The sequence below is a fragment of the Oryx dammah genome, unplaced genomic scaffold, assembly GCF_014754425.2.
Source record: "Oryx dammah isolate SB20612 unplaced genomic scaffold, SCBI_Odam_1.1 HiC_scaffold_12, whole genome shotgun sequence".
In the NCBI taxonomy this organism is placed as follows: Eukaryota; Metazoa; Chordata; class Mammalia; order Artiodactyla; family Bovidae; genus Oryx; species Oryx dammah.
In genome coordinates, this window is record NW_024070196.1 from 39851235 (window position 1) to 39877036 (window position 25802).

The window sequence follows — 25802 nt, forward strand, 5'->3', positions numbered from 1 at the left end:
CCATGGACGGAGGAGCCTGGTGGGCTGTAGTCCATGGGGTCGCTAAGAGTCGCACACGACTGAGCGACTTCACTTTCATGCATTGCAGAAGGAAATGGCTACCCACTCCAGTGTTCTTGCCTGGAGAATCCCAGGGATGGGGGAGCCTGGTGGGCTGCCGTCTATGGGGTCGCAGAGAGTCGGACACGACTGAAGCGATTTAGCAGCATTAGCTATTTATGGTTAATCATTGCTTACACTTGAGTACTTACTATGTGTCTGAAACTAAAACACCTTAAATAACTTATTTACTCCTCATAAAAACATTAGAAAATACGTATTATCTTAACTTACATATAAGGAAACTAAGACACAGAGAAGCTAAGTAACTTCGGAAATCACAAACTGCTTTTAGAGATTCAACCCCCAAAGTCTGATAGCCAAGTAGAAGCACTTAGCTATGCTGCCTAGTTAATGGTAATGATAATCAACCATAATAACAGATTATAGTGCATAAAAGACTACTTTTGGAATAAACTAAAAGCTGATTTTAAGCTCGTAGATCAGAATAAAAATTTTTACTTAATTATTTGATATTTGTGAGAAAAAGTCTAAGCTACCAATTTGTGGTTCTGAAATGAGACTGGGTTTAGGAATAATTTATTTTGACTCTGATCAAGCAGTCTTAGAGGTTATGTGCTAAGTAATTTCTTCTTGATCTTCAGGGAACCACAACGGATAAACACCATGAAACTGAAGGCCACCAATGCATAAAAGCGTAACATTTTACATTAACTTTAATGTGCTGGAATTTGAAAGGATCAGCATGAGGAGCTGATACAGGAACTCTTCTCGCATTGTCCATAAAGGCATATGAAAATGAAATTTCTTGACATTTTCATATAAACATTCTCAGGGCCTGACACTGTGAGAAGTGTTGAGGTTAGAAAAAAGAACACCAAATTCTTGTCTTCGTGGAGTTTAACGGCAGAAGACAGACGAATAGGTCAATAAACAATCAGAATATTATAAAGTGGTAAGGACCATAGCACCACTGTTCTCCAGAATTAAGCTTTATCAAGAAGTGTGCGGTCATGCAGCGAAATCAGAAGCTTGAATACAGCTCCCCAGGGAAAGCGGGCGATCTAGAAGGCAGCTGAACCAGGAATCTTCGGCCTGGCCTCCTGCCACCGCTCACATGGCCAAGTAAGAGAATCGATCTACAACACGGCCGCCACCGCACGGGGATCAGCGACTCGCCGCGGCTTGCTGAGCCGCCAGGCGGGTGCTGAGGGCCATCGTCTCCACCCTCTGACGACCCCCGACGTGAGCATTCCCAGCCGTGTTTCCCAGACAAACGGATTTTTAGACAGCCGGCCCCTCGCCTGAGAGCGGAGTCCCGAGGTGGAACGGGGTGACAACCTGACAACGCTCTCCCAAAACACGAGCGAGAGGAATAAAAACAACTGGGCCTGCAGCTTCAGTGAACCAGAAAAGAGGAGAAACCCGGCTGAGAAAGCGCAGAGCCGACCGCTCGAGCTCAAGCGCCAGCAGACCCCAAGGGCAGCGAAGCCGGAAGTCGGGCCGCGCCGCAGGAAGTTGAGAGGCGGAGCCGGAAAGTCAGCCGTGTCCCCCGTACGCCAGCCGGAAGCAGCTCACCAGCGCCGCCGTTCTTCGCGGGCCTTGTGACTTTAGGGTTGGAGCTGCACGGGGACCACGCGGTGTTACGAGGCGGTCGTACACGCGCCCTAAGGCCACAATGTCGCATCCATCCCCCCAGGCTAAGCCTTCCAACCCCCGTAATCCTCGAGTCTTCTTCGACGTGGACATCGGAGGGGAGCGAGGTGAGGAGGCGGGGCGCCCGGGGTCGCGGGCCCCTGAGGCTGGAGCGCTGCTCGGGCAGGGGGCTGCTCTGAGGTGGGGGCCGGCTGCCCACACCGGGACCTGGACTGGCCCAGGCCTCTGGGCTGGGTTGCGCCCGCGGCCTTGTACCCGTGCCGTGGGGCGTGGAGAAGTTTCTGGAAATTTCTGTTCGAGGAATGCTGGAAGCCTTTGGGTTTATCTGTCCAGACTTGGCCGCACCTGCCCGCCACCTAGCACCGTGAAGTTAGCACAAAACGAGATGATTTTGTTTGTAGGGCGAGAACCTGTTTGAAAACCCAAGGTTAAGCGTCTGGTGGGCTTCCGTCACCCTGTGTCTTTTGCCAAGTGATGTATGTCAGCAGTTGCCATGTTGTCCATAAATTAAAGCGACTTTTGCGTGTTTTCTTTTTTTCTTTTTTACTACTGATTCTTCTTTACTACTGATCCATTCAGATTGGTGGACATTTTCTCTGGTTTGGCATGGGGAAAATGAGATCTGTGTGGCGGTGTGGTTGCCTAGGCTACAGTAGCAGCTTGGAGGCGCCTCAGGTCTGGTGAATTCTCACGTTGCTTTGTAGCTTAATTGCTCCTGTTCTGGAACACGTTACAGCTGCTTTAAAGGAAAAAACTCTGTCCCTTAAGCCTGGGACAGAGTATCTCAGCTCTGTTCAAAGAGATGAGGAAGGAGTCAAGGTATATAGGAGTTTTTGCAACAAAGACCAGGTGGTCGGAACATCGAAAAAAGATTACTGTGTATTAAAGAAAACCAGGTGTCTCTAGTTAAGGAGTTTAGGGCTTTTCTCTGTATGGGAAGATGTAAGACTCTGGGCTCACTGAAATCGTTCATTTGATGTGCATCTCAGCTGTCTGGGGCCAGTATCCTGTGTTTTCTCATCCTTAGTCTCCTCAGGGTACACTGTTCAGGGTGGCTGCAGCAACTGACTGCTAGGTGGACCTGGAAGTGGGCAGCCTGTTTGTCTCCATACTGAGTTCCCTCCGTGCTCTTGCGGCAGCGTCAGGTCAGCAGAATGTGATGGCTTAATGGCTGCAACAGTCTTTGTTTACTGAGAAGGCAGGCAAACACACACACGGAGACTTAGGTGTGCATTCATTTTGTTTTGAAATTTAGTGCTGGGTTTATTGCCTGCCTTAGGAATTGTCTAGAATGGCAACTTTTTCAGGTTTTGCAGCAGAGGCAGCACTAGGCAGGTTCCACAGAGCACAGAGACCACAGCTGCACCTAAAACTTGGCCAACCTGACCACTCAGAGGATATTGCATTTTCTTCTATTGGTCATTTGGTGATTTAAAATTACGCGCACATGTCAGAGAAAATCAATCAAATGATGGTGTCCTTTGTTGTTGTTCAGTCACTAAGTCTTGTCTGACTCTGTGACCCCATGAACTGCAGCATGCCAGGTTTCCCTGTCCTTCACTATCTTCTGGAGTTTGCTCAAACTCATGTCCATTGAGTCAGTGAACCCTGAATATTCAGTGGAAGGACTGATGCTGAAGATCCGATACTTTGGCCACCTGGTGCGAAGAGCTGACTCATTGGAAAAAGACCCTGATGCTGGGAAAGATTGAGGGCAGGTGGAGAAGGGGGGGGACAGAGGTTGATGGTGTCCTTATATGCTGCTAATCTTCTGGCTACTGTTTATGATCTTTTGTAAGATGTAGTAAAGTAGTTGTTTTAAAGTCATCTGGATACATGATACTCAATTTGGGTAGACTGAATTAGAATATTAGAAAAATGACCAAAAAAAGAAAACTTGGTATTTTTCAGTCACCATAATTTTACCATTTCTTCTATCATGTGCTAATTTAGTTGTTTTGCATACTGACACAATTTTATTTTTTCTTTCAGTTGGTCGAATTGTCTTAGAATTGTTTGCAGATATTGTACCCAAAACTGCAGAAAATTTTCGTGCGTTGTGTACAGGAGAAAAAGGCATTGGACCCACCACTGGGAAACCTCTCCATTTCAAAGGATGTCCTTTCCATAGAAGTATGTATACATTTTGTGAATCTGATTCTTCTTAGAGGTCATTGAATCCTGTTCCTTAGGGAGTTAGGGAAGAAAACACTAAGGAGAGGGTGAGAATTAGAAGTTACTGTTAGTTTCAAAAGGATGCTTTAACATCTGAGACTATAGGTCAGTTTCATAGATGTTGGGCCGTGAAAGGTGGAAGTAACTATGGCAGGGTCCTAAGGTTTATTTATTGAGAAATGGGTTGCCCTTGTTTCACCAGGATGTGGCCATGATAAACAAATAGAGCTTGGGTAGCTTGACTGCCTGGTGACAAAAAGTTATGCCTACTTCTTGGGCAGGATTGCTTGGGAAGACTGCGGCTGACTTAAAGATTCCATATTTTGGATCCCTGGTGTGACATGTGATGACAAGGTGACCTTTCACTGTGTTGTCATCCTTTGGTTTCGTGATGATTTGCTGGTACTCCCATGGAGTAGCTCCATATTTGAGGAACTGCATCTTCTCACCATTTAGTCCTCAGCGTCTAGTATCGTTACTGAGTAGGCACTCAATATTTATTTAATGAATAAGCAAGTTAATTTGTAGTTACATAAGTATTTAAAGAAACTTGATTAAAAAAAATTAACATTGATTTTAGATTACTTAAACTGTGGATTTACTTTCATGTTTAATAAAATATCAAAATACAAGTATGTGTGTTTGTGCTTAGTCAGATCCAACTCTGCGACCCCATGGACCGTGGCTCACTACGCTCCCCTGTCCATGGAGTATTCCAAGCAAGAATACTGGAGTATTTCCTTCTCCAGGCGATCTTTCCAACCCAGGAATTGAACCTGCATCTCCTGTGTCTCCTTCTTGGCAGGTGGATTCTTTACCACTAGCGCCACTTGGGAAGTCCCAAATATAAGCATATCAGGGAGATATTGCAGGTTTGGTTCCAGACTACTGCAATAAAGTGAATGTTGTAAGAGAGCAAGTTACAAAGTTCCAGTTTCCCAGTGCATATAAAAGTTATATGTGCAGGATTCTATAGTCTATTAAAGTGCACAGTAGCATTGTATCTGGAGAAAAATACATATCTTAATCTAATACTTTATTGCTAAAAAAAATGCCAGAACAATTATAGTAGTAACATCAAAAATCACTGGTCACAGATCACTGTAGCAAATAATACTGAAAAAGTTTGAAATATTGTAAGAATTACCAAAATGTGACAGAGACATGAAGTGAGCACTTGCTGTTGGAAAAATGGCACCGAAAGACTTGCTGATGCAGAACTGCTACAAACCTTCAAGTTAAAACAAAAAAAAAAACCCCGCAGTATCTGCAAAGCGCAGTAAATCAAGGAGTTGCCTGTATTCTAATAAAGTGTCTGTGGACAAGAATTAACATTGCAGACCTGAGACTGCTGTCCCTAAATCTACTTGCAAGGGTGGAATTGCCTGAAGTCAGAGCATGTAACCATTCTCTGAATTGTAAGTGGCTTACTCTGCTGAGACTGTACAGTTTGATTTATGCTGAACAACTGCTTTCCTTTTGGGGATGTGGTGGAATTTTGGTATCTGCTAGGCAGAGAGTGCCTTCATGATGAGACCCTGTAGAAACCTTGGGTGCTGAGTTTCTCAAGGGCTTTCCTCAGGAGCAACATTGTACACGTGTTGCTGCATTTTCTTTGCTGGGGGAAGAAGGCACCCTGTGACCTTTCACATCAGGAATCATGTGGATTCTTCAAGGCTCTGCCTTATCTTTTCCCTTTATCGTTCAGCTGTGTCTCCTGACTACATGAGTGTCATACAAGCAGATACAGAGTTCTAGGGAATCTGTATGTGGTGGCAGTGTTAAGTAATAACATTTGCAGAAGTAATTCCAATACAGTGTAACAGGCCTCTTGGGAATAATTGGTTTATTCAGTAGGCATTTTTGAGTAACCATTATGTGCCCAGCTATGCACATGGTTACCCTGGAAGACAAACGGTGTTGCTGTCCTTAACTGTTTGCTAGAAGAGACAGATTGTTATGATCCATATTATAAAAGAAAGATAGAGTCAAGGTGTACTCTGGGAGAAAAATTAGTAGATCCAGTCTTGAGGTTTGATAGTGTTGTAGGGGAGGTGCCATACGAACGAATTCTCTGAGTGTTAGTGGGGATTTGGATCGGGAAAAGGCTTTTTAAGAGCCTGGAGTTGTGCGTATAGGTGGAGAGAGCAGGAGAGAAGTTGTCTTTATCGTCACACATTTATTAGTTAACATTGCTGTAGTTTCTAATGCTGATTTTCCCTTTTTTTTAGTTATTAAGAAATTTATGATTCAGGGTGGAGACTTCTCAAATCAGAATGGGACAGGTGGAGAAAGCATTTATGGTGAAAAATTTGAAGATGAAAATTTCCATTATAAGGTAAAGTAGACAAAAATGTGTGTTGCTAACAATAAAGGTTGTCATGTGTCTGGGATTCTTGTCAAATTAGGATAAATGCCTCAGATGTGCTTAGATCTCCTTTATTTGTGAAAGGTATCATATTTATAAATATACATCTTTAATATGAAAAAAAAAAAAACTCATCCAGCAATGGTTTTATTGGCAAAAATACAACAGCTATTTCAGTGTGATTCCGGTTTATACACTGCAGTAAAGCCAATGAGTTTTCATGGGTGGCCAGCATATGGCAAAATTGTTTCCAGGAAAAATGTTCCCATTAGAGGGATGGTAAGTTGTGCATCTTTATGCTTAAATTTGAAGAGCAGCAAAACCATGGTTAATGACCAGGGTGTCAGGGCATTTGCAGACTAGCGGATCTGGCTAATGTCCAGGCTCCTAAGGGACCTTAGTGATGCCTGTGCCTGCTTAATTTCAATGACCCTGGGGTCACGGTCAGGGTGTGGTATCATTCAGTCATGACAGTGGACATGTAAGAGCAAAAGTAAACATGGGTTTTTGGAAGTGGGGAACAGGAGCAAGGTTTAGGATCATTTGAGAATAAATATCAGTGTTTTAAGCAGTTTATTTCCTGTAGTGAATACAGTCACTGGCACCAAAGAGTTTATAAAAAAGAAAGACCTTCATGATAAGGAATAAAATCTTGCCAAAAAGGCAAGATTAAGACACACAGGGCTACTGTATAATGTAACTGAATAATGTAATAAAATGTAAGTAAATGCTAAGTTGACCAAGACCTGTGTATACTACAGGAGAAAGTTATGACTCCTATGGTCTGGATTACTAGGGAAGACATCAGGGGGGAATGGGTGCATGAACTAGGCAGACTGGACCTCGCCAGGTGGCTGAGATTTGGTTAGAAGGAACTAAAATACAGATGCCTTTGAGGGAGGGATATGAGTGAGGAAGGAAGAAGGCATGAGGAGGCTGAGGAAATAAAGTTAATAATATTTAATATTGTGGAGAAAGCACCAGACTTTTGGAAGGGAGAAAGAAAGTACCAGAAGGATGAAAACTCAGCTTATGTGATGGAAAAGTTGATCAAAAGAAAGGGAGTAGACTTCCCTGGTGGTGCAGTGGATAAGAATCTGCCTGCCAATGCAGGAGACACAGGTTTGATCCCTGACGCGGGAAGATCCCACATGCCACAGAGCGAATAAACCCATACGCCCCAGCTACTGAGCCCGTGTGCTGCAGCTAGAGAAGCCTGCGCACCTAGTGCCTGTGCTCTGCAGTAAGAGAAGCCACCACCAGGATGTGCCTGATCACCTCAACAGAATAGCCCACTCGCCACAAGAGAAAACCTGCACAAAAGCAACAAAGACCCAGTGCAGCCAAAATAAAAATAAGATTTTAGAAAAAGAGGGGCTATTGCATGGACACATGATTCTTCTGCACACTTGGTGGTCTTTGAGAGCTGGATTAGATTTGGGTTTAGGGGTAAAATTTCCCAGTTTCAGGTGGGAGGGCTAACATGAGTGTTACACGGGTGTAGAGTAGGAAAGGACCTAACTTTGCTGACGTGTGAAGAGAGAATCAATGTAGGCCCGAAAGTGGGAACACTGTTAAGTGCCTTTCAGAAAAAGTGCTTCTGTCATAAGAAAGGGTGAAGCAGAATTACTAGACTTCCCTCCTGTGGTATCTCCATCTTAATGATGAAGTCCAAGCATGCTCTCAGTGTGATCGATTTAGGAGCACCACCCCTGCCCCCACTGTTGTTTCATCTTAATTTAGTTTCATAAGCTCTCCTTAAAGTTTAAAAAGTGGTTAAGTACGCTCATGTTTTGTGAATTAAAGTCATACTTGATAACGAAGTAAAATCACTCTATATTATGTGCTCTAAGTGGTATTCCAGCGGCGCCCCCCGCCCCCCTTTTCTGTGAACGGTTGGTAGAGTAGAGCGGGAACTCTCATCTTGGTTTTATGGTTTATTCCTGCAGCATGACAAGGAGGGATTGCTGAGCATGGCCAATGCGGGCAGCAACACCAACGGCTCCCAGTTCTTCATCACCACCGTTCCGACTCCGCATTTGGATGGGAAGCACGTAGTGTTTGGCCAAGTGATTAAAGGAATGGGTGTGGCAAAGATTCTGGAAAATGTGGAGGTGAAAGGTGAAAAACCTGCCAAAGTGAGTAGCAAGATGGTAATATTATCTTAGCTGCTGGATTAGAGAAGGGTGAGTAAAACGGTGATTGCTGGCTGAAAAATGTCCAGAAGGCTCTTGTTCTAGAAGCCTGGACCTGCCACTTTTTCTTTGAAGCTGTTTGCTACTGTGGGAAAGATGAGAGCAGTTTAAAAAGAGACTTACTATTTTAACTTCAGTCTTGCTGATTTTGATAACTGAAGTCTCCTCTACCTGTAGAACTTTGAGTTGGTGTGAGTAGGGGGGCAGAGTAGAGAGAGAGCAGGAAGCCAGGAGTCCTTTGGTCTCCTCTGCCATGTAACTTGTGGTCTAGCCTTGCTCTTGTGATTTCTCTTTCCTTGGCCTGGTTTCTCATCCTGTATAAATCACTGAAGGGTTTGGACTAGATCCTGTCACTGCAAAGATCCTTCTGTTCCACATGTCTGTGGAACACCACAGCCATCACAGACACCCTGCATCCACAGGGCTGGGAGTGGGAACTGGAGAGTCAGACCTGCGGGGTGTGCTGTCACTCTGTGTGAAGGGAAGAGTCAGTTGAAAGCATGCGCAACACCTGAGGGAACGGTGAAACTGTCCACTCACGCTGTCCACTGAGTACTGGCTGCAGTGAGTGCGTCCACAGTAGGGATTTGCTGTGCCCCTGCCAGTGTGTGAAATGCGTTACTGCAGTCACAGCAGGTGTGCCGCCAGGAAGCGACGTAGACAGTGTTGCACATGACTTGCAGCCGTAGAGCTTTTAACCCAGACCTTTTAAAAATCATCATTAATGTAGTAGTGTGCTTCTACAATTGAGGGTTATTTTTACAGTTGTGCGTTATTGCAGAATGCGGAGAACTGAAAGAAGGGGATGATTGGGGAATATTCCCAAAGGATGGGTCTGGTGACAGTCACCCAGATTTCCCCGAGGACGCAGATGTGGATTTAAAAGATGTGAGTAATTTAGGATTTTGGGCTTTGTTGGTGGCTCAGATGGTAAAGAATCTGTCTGCAGTGCCGCGGACTAGGGCTGGCTCCCTGGGTTGGGAAGATCCCCTGGAGAATGGCATGGCAATATACTCCAGTATTCTTGCCTAGAGAATCCCATGGACAGAGGAGCTTGGTTGGCTACAGTCTCCTCAAAGAGTCAGACACAACTGAGCAACTAACAAATACTTTCAGATTGGCCAAACTGCTAAAAAAGTCAGTACTAAATTTTTTTTAATTTTACTTATTTATTGGTCATGCTGTGTGGCACGTGGCATCCTCGCTTCCCGACCAGGAGTGGAGCCATGCCCTCTGCAGTGGGAGCACAGAGTCCTGACTGCCACCAGGGAATTCCCAGTGCTAAAATTTTGAGCTTTTTTTGTCAGCCTGTCTTAAAGATAGAACTTGGGACTAAACTGCATTACATACTCAAACCTCACATATTTGTATTCTTTCTTTTTTACAGGTAGATAAAATTTTATTAATATCAGAAGACTTAAAAAACATTGGAAATACGTTTTTCAAATCCCAGAACTGGGAGATGGCCATTAAAAAATACACAAAAGTTTTAAGGTAATAAAACATTTTTAATAAATTGCATTTAAGAACCTATAAATTGAATTACAAAGTGAAATTCAAGAGTTGCTTTGTGTATTTTTGGCCTATTGCAGAGTAACCAGGTATATTGAAATTTTAGTTGCATTTTTTTAGTTGCCTACAGATTCTTAATTGAAAATTTTCAGAATATGGAAAAATTAAGAATAGTACATGAATACTCATGTACCTTTATCTGCATTCACCAATTTTTAACTTCTGCCACATTTATTTTTGCAGAATCATTTTGAAAGGAAGTTGTAATGACACTTTACCCCTCAATACTTTAGCAAGTATCAGTATTTCCCCCCCAAATGAGGACATTTTCTACTTAGCCTTGATGCATAAAAACATCTCCCAAATATAGATACACTCTTATCTACTATGTAATCCATATGCGAAGGTCCCCAGTTGTCTCAAAATTTTTTTAACTCCAGTATCCATTGTATCATTTGTTTTTATGTCTCTAAGGCTTCTCTAATCTTTAATCTTTTAAGTCATTTCCATTTTGTGGAGTCTAAGCCAGTTGTCATAGGGAATATCACCTGTATGTTTTTATTGCTTCCTCCAGATTAGTTTGAGGTTAAATATTTTAGCAAGAGGATAGATGATGTGTCTGTATCCTATGTATCATGTCCTGAAGGCACAAGGCAGTTTGGCTTATTTTGAGTTCTGGCACTTGGTTAAAGTGGTGTTAGTCATATGTCTCTATTATAAAAACACCTTTACCTTTTAAATAAATAAGACGTCCTCTGTGCAGTGGTGCTATGAGATTGTATGACTAAGTTTCTAGGAATTCATCCAGTGGTCTCAGCATCACTGAAGACCTTTGCCTGAATCAGTTACTACCTTGAGGCTGCAGAACTGTGATTTTCTGATTTTACCAGCCATTCTGCAGTTACTAGCGGTCATTCTTCTGTTTGAAAGGACGCCTTACTCTTTTTTTAGTATTACTATAGATCCGTGGATTATTTTTTTCAGTTCAGCCTATTATACTGTTCCCATCATTCTTTCTGATGCTGCAAAGTTTCGTATTTGCCCAGTGGAAGCCCCTTGTCAGTATTTGACATGTTCCTCTTAGTCTGTGAGCACTTGCCTGTTTTCTGCCACAAGATGGTCCAGGCTCATCTTATATTTAACCTCCTGTCCAGATCTGAATTTCTCTCAGGAGCCCAGATTCTTTTCACTGAGGGAGACTAGAGACTAGACTGTCGGGACCAGGTACATGTATTGTTTCCGGGCCCCTTTCATGGGAACTACAGTAAAGGATGAGTGAGAGTTACCACCGCGGGTTTCCTCACCTTTCTCAGTCCAGTCCCTCTCCTGCAATGACAACCTTAGTTCCAAACCTAATTACATTGGAAAGTGGTTGATAAAAACCTTCATTTTACAAATAGAAAAGTGTTAACAGTATATATAATGTTTAGGTTTGGGGATTGTTCTTAAGTTGGTGTCTTTTAACATTTTGGGAAAAAAAGTTGGAACAAAAAATCTTCTACATGAAAGCATTTAAGAAAAAGATGGTGGTCATTAAGAGTATTAATATTAGCATCGGTGAACTTCCATGTCAAAACTGACGAGTTATGAGTGAGTCACAGGCAAAGTGTCTTAATGGGGTGTTGCTTGCTGCTTGTATGGGGGTGTTCTCCAGGTATGTGGAAGGCTCCCGGGCTGCTGCTGAGGATGCAGATGGAGCAAAGCTGCAGCCTGTCGCTTTGAGCTGTGTGCTGAATATTGGCGCTTGCAAACTGAAGATGTCCGATTGGCAGGGCGCAGTCGATAGCTGTTTGGAGGTGAGTCTGTTGATGTTCTTACATCTGAATATTTTGGATTTCAGTTCTTCCTCTCAAACCTTTTATTTAGTTTATAACACAATCACTTCCCGTGAAGATACTGTCTTTCTCAGCTCATTTATTAACTGTTGAGCACCTATTATGTGCCGGACATTGGAAGATAAACCCAGGAATGATTAAGAATTTGGCTGTGAGGTCAGTCAGCAGACATGGTTTTTCTCTTAGACCACTGTCACTTTTTGATTTTGAGGAGGTTCTTAATTTTAGAGCCTTAATTTCTTTGTGTTAAGTGGAAATACTGCTTTCCTCCTGGGATTGTTATAAAGACTGTGTTACGTCTGTAAAGCATTTTAAGCGCAGCGTTGGGCACAGATTAAGCAGCTGATAGGTGCTTAGCTGTTTTGATTGAAAGACAGACCCTCCCGTCAGGGAATTTACTTGGTGGGAGAGGGAGTCCGTTTCAGTTTAGGGTTGTCAGGACTCTTCTGGGGGGATGAGTGCTGTTGGAACACAGGAAGGCTGCCTGCCTTCATGGATGTCAGCAGTGCTGACGGAGAGAGCTGGAAAGTGGCCCCACTCCCTCCTTAAGCACAGCAGTTAGGACAGTGTGTTTGATCAAGTTTTTCAAATGAGAACATATATTTCAGAAAGACCACCTCCAGTCATTTTTATGTATATTGCCCATTAATTGGTGTACACAGGTCAGCTATGCCTGAGCAAGTAGAAATGAAATGAGGTCCCAGTTTATGGGGTAGGTGGAATAAGGTGTAAAGAGTGTATTTAGAAGGGAGTAGGCAGCAGAAGACAAGGTAGTTCTGGATTGCTTTCTTGACCTTTGCGAGGCAAGTAATATACTCTTTTCAGTAAAATCTGGGTGCTGACCTTTAAAAGATGTTAAATAAATAAATAGATTATTTTTAAAACGTTTCAGAGGAGAAGCCTATTAAGTTATTCATGTTCCTGCAAAAAACCTGGATGTCAGCTTAAATGAATATATACAAATTTTTATTCAGAATATTTTTTCCTATCAGCTAGGGGCCCAATCAGAAGATAGGTATTACACAGTAATTTCTGTAGACAAAGTTTACTATAAAATAGATAAAAGGGGGAATTGGAGTAATGGAGGTTGGCTAGTAAAGAGAACCCTGAGGAATACAGCAACAGCAGGTATATATGTCTGTTTATGTGCATCTGTATGTATAACATAGGCGTGTCCACTCCCTCTGGGCTGGGCTGAGATTCAGAGTTCCTGTGGAGGGGGTGGCCTTGCCTCACTGGATGGCAGGAAGTTTGGGTGCTTGAGGAGCACGCTTGCAGGAGCCTGGAAAGGACACATGTTCCTTGCCCGTGTCCCCGTAGCGCCCTCTGCTGACCAAACAACATGTCAGCAGGCAGAGGCGGCTCTCTGGGTCTAGAGTTGTCACAAAGCAGTGAAGAATTGATTTGGAGCTGACAGTAAATTGAAATCTAGGATATATATTTAGTATTCAATGTTTGGATTAAAAAAAAACTGATTTTATGATTTTTTTGTAGGCCCTTGAAATAGACCCATCAAATACCAAAGCACTGTACCGTAGAGCGCAAGGATGGCAAGGATTAAAAGAATATGATCAAGCATTGGTAAAACTTTGTTCTAAATTTTAATTAAAAAAAAAAAACACCGCTTTCATGAATCATAATCTGTTATTTCTTTTTGTTGTTTGTTTCTCTCCCAATTAAAGGCTGATCTTAAGAAAGCTCAGGAAATAGCACCAGAAGATAAAGGTAAGTTGGCAGTTTTTGGAGTGAAAGTTCACTTTGTCTTTTAAGAATTTATGCTTGTGAGCCACTGTACTCTTTGCCATTAAAGAGATTTATTTGTTAAGCAGATGCTACAGAAGGCCTGTTATGGGGCTAGGCTCCAATCACACTGCAGTGAGGCAGGGCCCCGCCCTCAGCTTAGTCTAGTCTCTGTCCAGAACACTCATTTGCATGTATCTGGACTATTTGCTTTACTGTCCTGTAATGCTAGATGAAGGAGCAGCATTAGAAGGTAATATTTATGGCAGATTTAATTAATGTTTGGGACCATTCCTTAAGCTGAATGTGGACATATCCCGAATAGCTACTGGATATGTTGTGGGAAAGTTTTGGAAAGCTACAACAAAAATAAGCTGCTTTCCCAATAAACCAACTACAAATAGTGATCATCAGTCTAGATATTGAAATATATCTTGAGTCTTTTGCTAAATGAAACTGGGGAGGCACTTTAGAGCCGCTTCTAAACGGAAGGGAGAAGGCACATCTGCGTGTAATTGTTCGTTCTCTTGGTGGACAGTCTTCTAAATTATGCTCTGTTAATAGGGCTCAGTTACTCTTCAGGAGAAGAGTTTTATCTTTTTTTTTTTTAAACCATACTAAAGCATCAGTTTGGTCAACCTAATTTTTTGGATGTTTTGAGAAATAACTCATACTCCATATTTATTTTACAGCTATCCAGGCAGAATTGCTGAAGGTCAAGCAAAAGATAAAGGCACAGAAAGATAAAGAGAAGGCAGCTTATGCAAAAATGTTTGCTTGATGAGGAATTCAGTTTTGCTTAAGTGTGTGTTGATTGTATGAGCGAGGAAGACAGTTAAATGGTGTGTCTGTTTGGTGTGATCCCTCCTGTGCTCCCTCTGATACTTCGGTTCCCTGTGTTTACAGTCCAGGAATATGGATAGGGACTCACCGTTTAACACACCAGTGTTACAAACTCCAATGGCGTCGATTCCCTCTTCAGTGACTCTGCATTATTCAAAGGGTAATGGTGTTTCCAGCTTGTTTTTAAACCCCGAAAGACACATCGTGTTTGAATAAACAGACAAAAGCCTGAGTCTGTGTATTGTTTTTCTCAGTTCTTTGATGCGTCTGTCTGCAGTACAGGTTCTGGGCTGGCTGGTGTCTCTAAAGGGTCAGACATTACTGTCTCAGCTACTTAGTTTTGCACTTGGAGCTCAGAAGCAGCCACTGACAGCATGTAAACCAGGAGGCATTGCTGGGCTCCATCACACTGTAAGAAGAGTGGTGGGCTGGATGCCAGCCTCTGGTCTACAACATAATACACACTTTACATGAAGTGTTGAACTTGACAAGTCAAATAAATGTACATTACAGGCTGATGGTGTATCTTGCTTTTGGTGCTTAATCTTGGAAGAATTGGAGAAGTAAATAGATGCTTCAGCACTTAACAAAGTTTTATTTAAGAGAAATGTTCATAATCTTATAAAATGATTTCACTGGTAATTATTGTTTGAATACTGATCACTAATATTTTGTAAGATATTTTGACACCTGTGAACTTCCAAATACTGGAAGTTAGTTTGCCATCTGTTTTAGAGACCCTGAAGCCAGCTGCAGTTTACATTCCGTTGTATGCAGGGCCTCCCCCGCCTTCAGGTACCACCCAGTTAATGTTCTGACTTGGATCCTTAATATCACATGTTTTACAGTGCACACAGTTTTGAGCATTTATCTGTAGCCGAAATCCATCACCTTGTTCCACAGGGACAAATTCATAAACGCCTGTGAGGAAAAATAGACAACATGGTGCAGTAGCTAACTTCAGAGTAGAAGCTGAGGTCCTGGAGAAACTAGCCACAGAAATCCATGAGGTTTGCTGACAGAACATTTACCCACAGGGAATATTACAAAGATCTGGGTGTGTCCATTTGCTATTGTTTTAAATCAGACATGATAAAAGCAGAAGGTGTGGCAGCATGTGGCTGAGTTGGTGTAACTAACAAGGGGACTCTTCATTGAGCAGTTTCTGAATGTGATGTTATATACAGGCCTGCACAGGAGACACCACAATATGGTGAAATAGAGTGCATCATGGGGGTTTTGTTCCCAGTGTATGTAGCAGTTACATTATAGTGTTACTATCTGAGCCTTCAGTCAGTCACAGTAGTAACATCGGAGATTACTGATCTCAATATCAAATACAATGAGAAAGTGTGGAATTTTGCAAGAATTTCATGTGCCATGTGAAGTGAGCAAATGCTGGGAAAATGGCGCCAGTCAGCTTGTTCAATGCACGATTGCCACACACCTTCCATTTTGAAAAAGCTCTACATCCATCAAGTGCAATAAAATAAGATCTGCTCATATGAATGTGGCTATGGCTGCAAAGATCAGCTCTTATCCTCAATTTACAAGCCAGTGAGATGACAGGGTTAGGAGCGAAAGTCAGAGATGGTCACGGCCCTCCCCCTGTCCAGAGTACACTGGTTTCCACACACCTGAGTACTGTCTGTCTCACCACCACTGGAGACCACTTCCTACTATAATTCTAGTTGAAAGCTTAGCACTAAAAGATACAGTATCCATGATAGATTTAAAGTCTAGAAGCATTTCCCTCGGCTGCATGTGGCCGAAATCTAGTATTTTAGGATACCTACATACATACCATATGTGTATATGTGTGTATGTATGTCAGCATAGAAACCAGTCAATCCTAAAGGAAATCAACCCTGAACATGCACTGGAAGGACCGATGCTAAAGCTGAAGCTCCAATACTTTGGCTACCTGATGTGAAGAGCTGACTCTTGGAAAAAACCTTGATGCTGGCAAAAGAAGAGGGTGGCAGAGATGGTTAGATAGCGTCATGGACTGGATGGACATGAATTTAAGCAAACTGGGAGACAGTGAAGGACAGAAGCCTGGTGTGCTGCATTCAATGGGGTAACAGAGTCAGACACAAGTTAGCAACTAAACATGAGCATACAGATGGGAGCAGCTGTGACAAAAATGATTTAAGTCGCATGAATATGGAGAGAGATGTTTGGTGCTTTTTCCCACAACCCTCACCTTGGGCTGAGGGTAAACAATTTTTCTGAGAAATGCTGTCTAAATTAGGCTTAAGAAATCCCTACTCTAAACTGCTAATGAGAGTAAGAACCGTAAGAATAATGGTTTTTGGAAGGAATCTAGATGTAGGAGTCATTTACTGTTTCTAAGCAATAGAAGGAGAAATTTCTTAAAATAACGGAAGCCTATTTTTGATGTGTTAAAGCAGATACTTGGAGCACATGTGGAAATGAACATACTAACCTGCAGGGCAGAATCGCTGCTCGGGCCCGTCATATATGGACAGGTTTCTGTTGACAGGCACGCTGTCGTCTTTCAGGGTCAGATGTGCTGGCTGGTCGTGTTCATGGTTGGTACCGCTCAGAGCCACGGATGACAGAAGGTCAAAACTGATCTGCCCGTCTGGTTTTGGATACTCAATGGGTGTGCAGTCCTTGGCTGGCTTGAGCTTATCTGAGTCAGACCCTTCCAAAGTTTTGAGGAAGATTTTTAGTAAAAATAGAATTCCTTAGACATTTAATAACTTGTAAACATACTGAAGAAGCAAGATTTTAGCCCTCTTAAAACAGTACCCTGTTCTCTTGACACTGAATTAATTTCTCTCATATGGCAAGTTTAGAACAGTAAAGTAAGAAAATTCCCCTTCTTTCCACTGACTGGGTCCTGTTCCCGAGTTAATAACTAATGCTCATGCTCATAGGGGCCAGAATTACCTTTATGTTTCAGAGTCCAGGGCTCCATCCCCCTGAATATCCAGTAGAAGATTCCAGTGTAAATCATCCCTCCGTACACACCCAGGATGCTGTGGCAGGACGGTCGGATGTTCCTGACAGAATAGAGCTCTTTCCACACCCATGACTTCTTCAAATTGTCCTCGTACTCAGTTACATCAAGCCCTTTTTATTAAAAAAAAATAAAATAAAATTGTGTTAAATTCCCTCAAGGAGTCTTACTGTCAAGGTACTTGGCTACCAAAATGAGTGAATGCATCTTACGTAATTACAAAAAGCAGGTGGTCGTGTAAGACTACACTTGAAGAATCTTTTATACATAAATGTATACATAAATCACCCCAAAAGAACCCATTTGATGTGGTGTTAACAGGCAAGGCAGTAAGGCCAAACTGGTAGCATGGGAAATAAGTTTTAAAATTCAGTGAACCTGAAAAGGAAGCTAAGAGAGCTCATGCTACTTATGAACGTGAGAAATTTCAGAACTGATCAGCGAAACCCTCCTACCTGCTATGGGTTGTACTGTACCCACCCCGGGAGGCATTTTAATGTCATAACCCTGAGGTGTCTCAGACGGGGTCACGCTAGGTTGTCTCGGAGTCAGAATAGGTTTAATCGTTGCTGGTGTAATGAGTTAAAACGACGTTATACTGGAGTGGACTGGGCCCTCAGTCCAATGACTGGTGTTTTAACAAGATGGCACACACAGAGAAGACTTCAGAGGAAGCCAGGGCAGAGGCTGGAATTGCTGTGCCAGGAGCCAAAAATGCCAGGGGCTCCTGGAAGCTGGAAACCAACCTGCAGAGGGAGTGGTCCTGCCAATACCTTCACTACCCGTTGCTGGCGTGGGGAACTCAGAATAAGCAAGCCGCCCAGTCTGTGGTGCTTTGTTGTGATAGCCCTAGGAAATGACAACGCCTGACAATGCCTAAAGCTCAGGGCTTGCATTTAACCTCTAGCAGGATGTCTTAGTTCTGGTTACCTCCTGTGAGCTCCATGGTGAGCAGCTCCACTGCTTTGCTCGGTGACCTGCTCACTCCACCCTTCCGGTATGGAACCCTGTGTGCAGTGAGAGCACCCCTGGGAAACACCCTTGGTGAGGATTCTGTCCCCTGCAGCTCTTCCCCCTCCCCCCTGCCCAGGCCTCCTTGCCTCCAGGACACCTGAAGGTACAACCTACTGGGCAAGCATCATGTTACCGGACTCTATGGAGTACGGCGTAAATCAAGTACTGAGTTGCTACTGTTGTTTGCGGTTCACAGGGAATGAAGCCCCTGCTTTTGATTTTCCATCCAGGAGGCAGGAGATAAAAGTTGATCAATTCTGCCCAAAGGTGGAAGATACCCTATGGCAAGAGGGGCTGGGGCTGGGCGTGCTGTGTGTGTATGTGTGTGTGTACATATGTGTGTATGTGTGTGTGTGTGCACTGCAGATTCACTCATCAACATGGAGCCACTAGAGAGATCTGAGCAGAGGTGCAGGGAACTCAGGGGTGCCTGGCACTCCCAGGACCTGGGAAGCAGTAACAGGACCAGAAAGGAGAGTGAAAGGAGGTGAAGGCAGAGGGTGGGGCAGGTCCCGCTGTTCTTGGGGAAGAGATAAGACTGCCTGAAAGGAGGCTGTCCTCAGATGAACGGTCTCCTGAGGGGTCCTTGGGCCAGGCCTGTGGAGCCTGCAGCCATGACTCCTCTGCCTGCCCAGGAACAAACATCTGGGGGTGCTGGCGAGGGTCTCCCTGGGCGTGTATGTGATGTGATGTGGGGTCCTCATGCTGATCGTGTTCCTGGGGCCAGGACACCACAGGCGCTGCTCTACTTTCCACGTTCATAAACTAGAAGGTGGCCGTAAAAACCTCGCTCACTGTGAGTGGGCCATAGGTTTCTTTGCCCAGCACGCATCTCTGTGCTTTGTGTAAAGGGACAGACACAGTAAGCATCTTCCAGTATTCAGTGAAATAAACATAAAGACCAAGATTCTTAATTGTATTTATTGTCCTCCTCTATGTGCACTGAGTGTATGTTTAAATAGCTTCTTTTTAAATGTCCCTGTGAAGAACCTGAGAACACATAGGAAGTTCTCACCTATCGTCTTTGATTGGAGATTTTCATTAGTTAGTTGATTAAAAATAGATTCTGCTGCCAAAATACCACTTTTCATTGCTGTGTGAGTGCCTTTGATCTTGGGAACATTCATGAAACCAGGGCTACAACCAATAAGTAAACCCCCAGGGAAGGTGAGCTTTGGTATAGACTGAGGAAAGAAAGAAAGCACATTTGTTAGTTCAGATTCAACAAACACTCTAAAACTAAATACTCACACTACAGCCTCTTTTAAAGCTGTAGAGAAAAACTGAAAAAAAAAAAATTACATGAAAATGAATATAGTTAAAGGAAAAATCGGAGCAAAAGCAGTTTTTCCCCTTCCATGAAAATGAGGATCAGAACTGTCACTCTTTTTCTATTAAGGATTTTTCCATCTCCCTCCCCATGACTTACCTACATGAGAAATATGTAAGACCAGATCAACACTTAAATAAAATGTTATTTATGCATATCTATGTCATAATTAAAAATATTCTCTAAACCTGAAAGACTACTATGTAAATTGTGATCCGCTTTTATAGCCATTCTGGGTAACACAGGATTTACCAAGAATGTTATCTTAACTCTACGTGCCCTTTTATTTTACCTTGATGTTCAGGGATGGAAACCTAGATTATAATCATGGCATCACCACAATTAGCTACCACTCTAAATAATATATTTTACTTAACCTAAGAGTAAACTGAATTTCCGAAATAAATCTTAAGATGATTGTTTGGACCTCCGTATACATTTCTGATGAAAAACAATGTAATCAAAGGTGGTGATGCTTTGGTTTAGTCCCAGAATGTAGCAGCTAAGTTGTGGATAGTTAGCACGGGAAAATGTACTGTAATCTAATCTACAGAGTAAAAATGAAAACAGAGACAGTGGCTCTTTCCTCATCATGTATTATTTCCTTCTCTGGAAGCTTCCTAAAGTATGCCATGAGTCTCTGCTGAGAAAGTGGTGGGTGGTGACAGTCTGCCAGATGAAGCTTTCTAATTAGAAAGCTTTGGTACAGACTGAGGAAAGAGAAATAAAAAGTCATGTAATATTTGTTATACTCAAAATAATACTTGTAATACTCAAAATAAAATCCAATGTTCTCAATTTTTGCGTCTTAAGGATCCTCAAAAACTTAATGGGAGTTTCCGAATTTCTGACTAATTAAATCAGAAATGTTTAGGTAAGAAGTGTGCATGTGTGCAGGGCGGGGACGGATCATCTCTTCCTGCCCATCTAAAGATCATCCGGGACGTTGAAGTGAACAGGCAGATGATGTAAATACGAATCTGTATGTACTGCCGAGTATACAAAAGCCTTTACACTAGAAATGAAAGAGTAGCATTAGGGTGGCAGTAGCTATTGTGGACATTATTCCAGAGTTTAATGGGCTTGAACACAGGGAATTTAACAAAAATTACTGCAAATGAGTAACTACTCTAGAAATAAAAACCTCATGAGTGGTAATCCTGTAGCAATGGAACTTAGGGACAGTGTTATTTTAGAACTCTAGCAATTCCATTCATAATTTAGTTGTGATTTTACTTGACTTTATGAATGTATTTAGAACTTCACTTAAGGTTAACTTTTCTCAATTTTCTATGATCTATTTGTTACTTTTACAATAGATTAAAAAAGATACCCAATTTCTGAAGTAGTTCTAATTTTGAACATATACTACAATAGGACAAATAAGGGTAAAAACTTAACAGAGGCCACTTAAAGGGCATGGATATTACTAGGTAGTTGAGATGAATTAATTACCTTTGCTGAAAACTACTATTGTCCTTGACTTTCCTGGCAGCTAGCTAAGGAATAAAGGAGAAGATCTTGTTTAAATTTTCTGGTTAAAAACAAACCAACAAACAAAAAAAGGCCCATGAATTTTTCTCTCGAAACAAGTATATCCTTAAAACCAAATCCATGGTATAATTTATTTAACTCTGGTGTGGTAGGTACAGTTTTATAAATACTAGGGTGCTTTGCTTGGTTACTTAAATTTTCTCCCTATGAGATAACTTTCTATTATTTACCTAGAGTTGTGACCTCATGTTTTGACGTTGCATTCCCCAATACAGAAATAAGGAATAAAAAAGAAGGCAGAGTTACCTGAAGGCCACCTTCATTGAGTGCTCTGGCTCCATAGGCAATCCTTTTCCCACCTTCCAATGTTGGCTGGATGCTGGGGTGGTGTTTCCACCTTTGAAACTCTCTAAATGGACTGAGGTATGGGTTTTGATAGTCCAGACCAACCTTAAAATGTTTATATTTAAATCAGACATTGCTATTTCAAATTATATCAAGATGAAGTATGGGCAATTATTGATCCGAAAATATATACATTAAAATTCTTATTCTCAAAGGACTTAAGAGAAATATATATGCAATGATCAAATTTAATTAAATAATTGTAATAAAATCTCCTTGGAAAAGAAGGGTAAACAATACATGCCATGTTTTTATAACTTGCAAACTTAAAATACTTAGAACATATTAATAAATCACTGTACTCTCTAAATCAAAATTAAAATTAAAAAATATTTGTAGGTAGGTGTCATGCATTATATGTCTACAAAAGGAGTTATAACAATTTATTATTTATTTACCAACACCAACTCTAGAAATCAATAGCTCTATACAGTACACTGAGGCAAAAATTAAGAAACCAAATATAATCATATTTATAAAGAGGGCAAGAAATATCAGAGGTTATATTTTACATGGTATTATGAAATGCTGAAATGAATAACCAAGCTTTTTTGCTCTGAGAAGATTAAATCACTATAAAAAATAAACAAAAAGAATGCATTGAACACACCAATAGTGCACACATTTAACCTATCATATACAAGTCTAATCAACATTGAACTATAAAGCTGCAACCAATGGCAAGCTGCAGTGACTCATATTGTTTTTCCATTCCCTGTAATGGTCAAGATATAATTTATTGCAAAGATGTAAGTGACCAAGAGGGAGAAAAGGTTCCTGTTAAAAAGTTACAGGTTCAAACCTGGTGTGGACTGCATTTCCAGTGATGGCATGCCTCGGTGGACACCGGCTTCAGGTAGGACAGGTTTGGGCGGGAGTCCTGCCTCTGTCACTTAAGTGGGTGTGTTTGGGAAGGTTGTATTGCCTTTGTGAACTTGAGGTTTCCCATAAGTAAAATAAGGATGGACAGACTTCATGGGAATCTTATGGAACAGCATTCTCAGGGAAGCACCCAGCACAAGGTCTGGCGTGTAGCAGAAGTGGACTGATGTTGACAACGGCCATACGCATTTCACGCATGGATAAAGCAGAAAGGAAGCTTTAAGTGATCAGCCTTTCACAGTCTCCAGATGTGACACCCTGGTTTTGTAACACTGAGGAGCACTGACTCTCACAGTGGAACTTCCCATCATGGGCATATGACTCACCACAAAGCCAAGTGCTACCAAGGGCTCCCCTTCATTTAGGTGGTAGAGGAACGAGCCCCCATAGGTGTGTCTGTCCAGGGGCCAGCCGACGGTGTGATCCACTCTCCCAGGTTTCCACCTCTTCTCATCAATAACCCATAACTTGAAAAAAAAAAAGGTCGTAGTGTATTATTTAGATATTTTATGTCACCACATGTACAAAAGCTGCTAAGTTTTATGTTTTATTTATGAAGTAACAAGTGGAAAACTGTAATAAGAGAAACACATAACAGGCATTTCAAACATCCCAGCAAACTGCAGGGATGAATGGAAGTAAAGAAACGAGTTAGGAAATTCAGGAATGCTTAAGACACTAATCAGGTTCTCAAATGGGTAAGGTGTTCATGTTTGTAGGAAACGTCATAGAGGGGATGAAGTGCTGGTAGCCACCTATACCTGGATCCAGGTGGGGGCCACGCAGGAGTGCTTGCCTCATAAAGTGCACTGAGCCCTGCATGTCAGAGCTGCTACTTTACAGGACAGATGTTATTTTTCAGTAGAAAAAAGTTTATTTCCTCCTGCACTGCCTTCTCCCCACCTGAAGCAAATCGATCATCCTACTTTCAGAAGGCTAAGGTCTAAATTTTATACAATAATTTTCATCTGAAATATTATCTAAAAATCAGATTTTATGTGACATCACATAGTGTTAAGTGCAATCTGCCAAGTGAGGTCATTCAGTCGTGTCCGACTGTTTGTGACCCCATGGACTATACAGTCCATGGAATTCTCCAGGCCAGAATACTGGAGAGGGTAGCCTTTCCCTTCTCCAGGGGATCTTTCCAACCCAGGGATCCAACCCAGGTCTCCCACATTGCAGGCAGATTCTTTACCAGCTGAGCCACAAGGGAAGCCCAAGAATACTGGAGTGGGTAGCCTATTCCTTCTCCAGCAGATCTTCCCGACCCAGGAATCGAACCAGGGTCTCCTGGATTGCAGGCGGATTCTTTACCAACTGAGCTACGAGGGAAGCAATCCGCCCAAACAAGCCCTTATTCACAATATAACAAATCTAGTTATGTACAGAATTTGAGCCTTTCTGAGTTTTACTCCCCAAAATATTTTTAACAAAAGAATTATAATGAAACTCTTATGCTAATAAACCTAAGGTTTGGGAAATCAGACTAGAGATTGGATAAACTGAGAAAATATCCATTTAACCTAATAAAAATATATGCTGCAGATTAAATATATTGAGTGAGTACTCTATAAACTAAGTTATTTTTACATTATAATTTTGAATAAGCAGTTCTTATAGGATGTGGTCATCTTACAAAGAGCATATGGATAACAGGTCAAATTCTATTAGGGAAATGGAACTACAATGAAAAAAAAATTAATGTCACAAATATTTTCAAATTCAAGACTTATTTCAATCAACATTTGACAAAACAATTAGAACATGCAGACACAATTTATATAATAGTGAAATTTGATTAGTTATATTCTTTAGCCCCTTGAAAGAAAGTGAAGTCGCTTAGTGGTGTCCGACTCTTTGTGACCCCATGGACTGTAGCCTACCAGGCTCCTCCATCCATGGGATTTTTCCAGGCAAGAGTACTAGAGTGGGCTGCCATTTCCTTCTCCAGCGGACCTTCCCAACCCAAGGACTGAACCCGGGTCTCCTGCATTGCAGACAGATGCTTTACTGTCTGAGCCATCAGGAAAGCCTCTTGAAAAGTATCCCAAATATTTTCAGTCATTATGAACATTTCTGATTAATGATAATTGCATGACAATACAAATGAGTGTGAGCTTCATCTTGCCACATTAAAATTACACCAGCAAATGCAGGTACCTCCTTCAGCCCGATTCCATAGGTCTGAGGCTCGCAGTTGGCCCTTAAATCGAACTTCCTGTACAGCTGCTTGGCCAGGTGTCCATGGCAGCCCTCTGCAAAAATTGTGACTTTAGCATGTAGTTCCAGTCCCCGCTCGAAAGTTGTCTAAGAAATAAGAACACATTAAATTGCAACATTTGACAGTTTTTACAATGTTCACATTCTGGTTGGTTTTGAACTGAACTATGATTTAGATATAGAAGAGAAGGTACAAATATATAATTTTAGGAGTAAAACTAATTGCTGTTATAAGTGGAATTTAAATTTATAAGGCAGTCAATCAATATCTTGTATCTTTATTATATTTACTTTTTCACTTCAAAAGTACTTGACTGAATGGTTAAGTTTGTAAGAATTAAAACAAACAAACAGAGCATGCTCCCTCTTCCCATTACCTACAAATGAATGTACGGTGAGAAGTGAGGGGGAAGGGCAAAATGGATGAAGGGGGTCAACTGGTGACAGATGGTAACCAGGCTTGGGGTGGCTGTCACTCTCCAGTGTATACAGATGTTGAAGTGTAACACTGGATACCTGAAACTTCTATCATTAAAGAACATTTTTTACCTCACACCAGTCAGCAGGGCCATCATCAAAAAGTCTGCAAATAACAAATGCTGGAGAGGGTGTGGGGAAAAGGAAACTCTCCTACACTGTTGATGGGACTGTGAACTGTGCAGCCACTATGGAGAACGGTATGGAGATTCCTTAAGAAACTAAAAACAGAGCGACCGTATGATCCAGCAGTCCCACACTTGTGCATATATCTCGAGAAAACTCTTAATTCAAAAGGATGGAAGCGCGCCTATACTCATTGCGGCACTGTTTACATTAGCCAAGACATGGAAGCTACTTAAATGTCCACCAACAGATGAAAGGATAAAGAAGATGCAGTGCATATACACAAAGAAACATTTCTCAGCCATAAAAAAGAATGAAATAATACCATTTGCAGCAACATGGCTGGACCCAGAGATGATCATTCTAAGTTCAGTAAGTTAGACAGAAAAACAACTGTCACCTAGTGCCACTCATAGGTGGAATCTAATTTTTAAAAAATGATACAAATGAACTTATTTACACAATAGAAATAGATTCA

At 41.9% G+C, this 25802-nt stretch overlaps 2 protein-coding genes across 3 annotated transcripts in view; one reads left to right on the forward strand and one right to left on the reverse strand.

The window, feature by feature from the left end:
• Positions 1 to 1133: 1133 nt before the first annotated feature.
• On the forward strand, positions 1134 to 14616 carry PPID (peptidylprolyl isomerase D). The gene is made up of 10 exons (XM_040251412.1): positions 1134 to 1823; positions 3709 to 3849; positions 6123 to 6229; positions 8209 to 8397; positions 9220 to 9342; positions 9842 to 9948; positions 11621 to 11762; positions 13296 to 13382; positions 13484 to 13526; positions 14234 to 14616. Exons 1-10 carry the CDS (start codon positions 1739 to 1741, stop codon positions 14320 to 14322), a joined length of 1113 nt encoding a protein of 370 aa, XP_040107346.1. The 5' UTR covers positions 1134 to 1738; the 3' UTR covers positions 14323 to 14616.
• The window catches only part of ETFDH (electron transfer flavoprotein dehydrogenase), a 41272-nt gene continuing 28931 nt past the window's right edge, over positions 13462 to 25802 (reverse strand). For both annotated transcript variants that reach the window (XM_040251410.1, XM_040251411.1), the window contains exons 7-13: positions 24662 to 24808; positions 22825 to 22965; positions 21518 to 21661; positions 19403 to 19571; positions 17304 to 17486; positions 16834 to 17055; positions 13462 to 15305 (exon numbers count right to left, since the gene is read on the reverse strand). In XM_040251410.1, coding sequence (XP_040107344.1) covers positions 15142 to 15305; positions 16834 to 17055; positions 17304 to 17486; positions 19403 to 19571; positions 21518 to 21661; positions 22825 to 22965; positions 24662 to 24808 — 1170 coding nt within the window. In that variant the 3' untranslated portion in view covers positions 13462 to 15141. The remainder of the gene's footprint in view (positions 15306 to 16833; positions 17056 to 17303; positions 17487 to 19402; positions 19572 to 21517; positions 21662 to 22824; positions 22966 to 24661; positions 24809 to 25802) is intronic.

What these genes read in the sequence shown, in the direction of transcription:
- PPID (XM_040251412.1), top strand. Translation starts at nt 1,739, where the DNA reads ATGTCGCATCCATCCCCCCAGGCTAAGCCTTCCAACCCCCGTAATCCT. An exon ending in GGACATCGGAGGGGAGCGAG is followed by an intron (nt 1,824 to 3,708) that starts GTGAGGAGGCGG and finishes TTTTTCTTTCAG; the next exon opens with TTGGTCGAATTGTCTTAGAA. An exon ending in AAATACACAAAAGTTTTAAG is followed by an intron (nt 9,949 to 11,620) that starts GTAATAAAACAT and finishes GGTGTTCTCCAG; the next exon opens with GTATGTGGAAGGCTCCCGGG.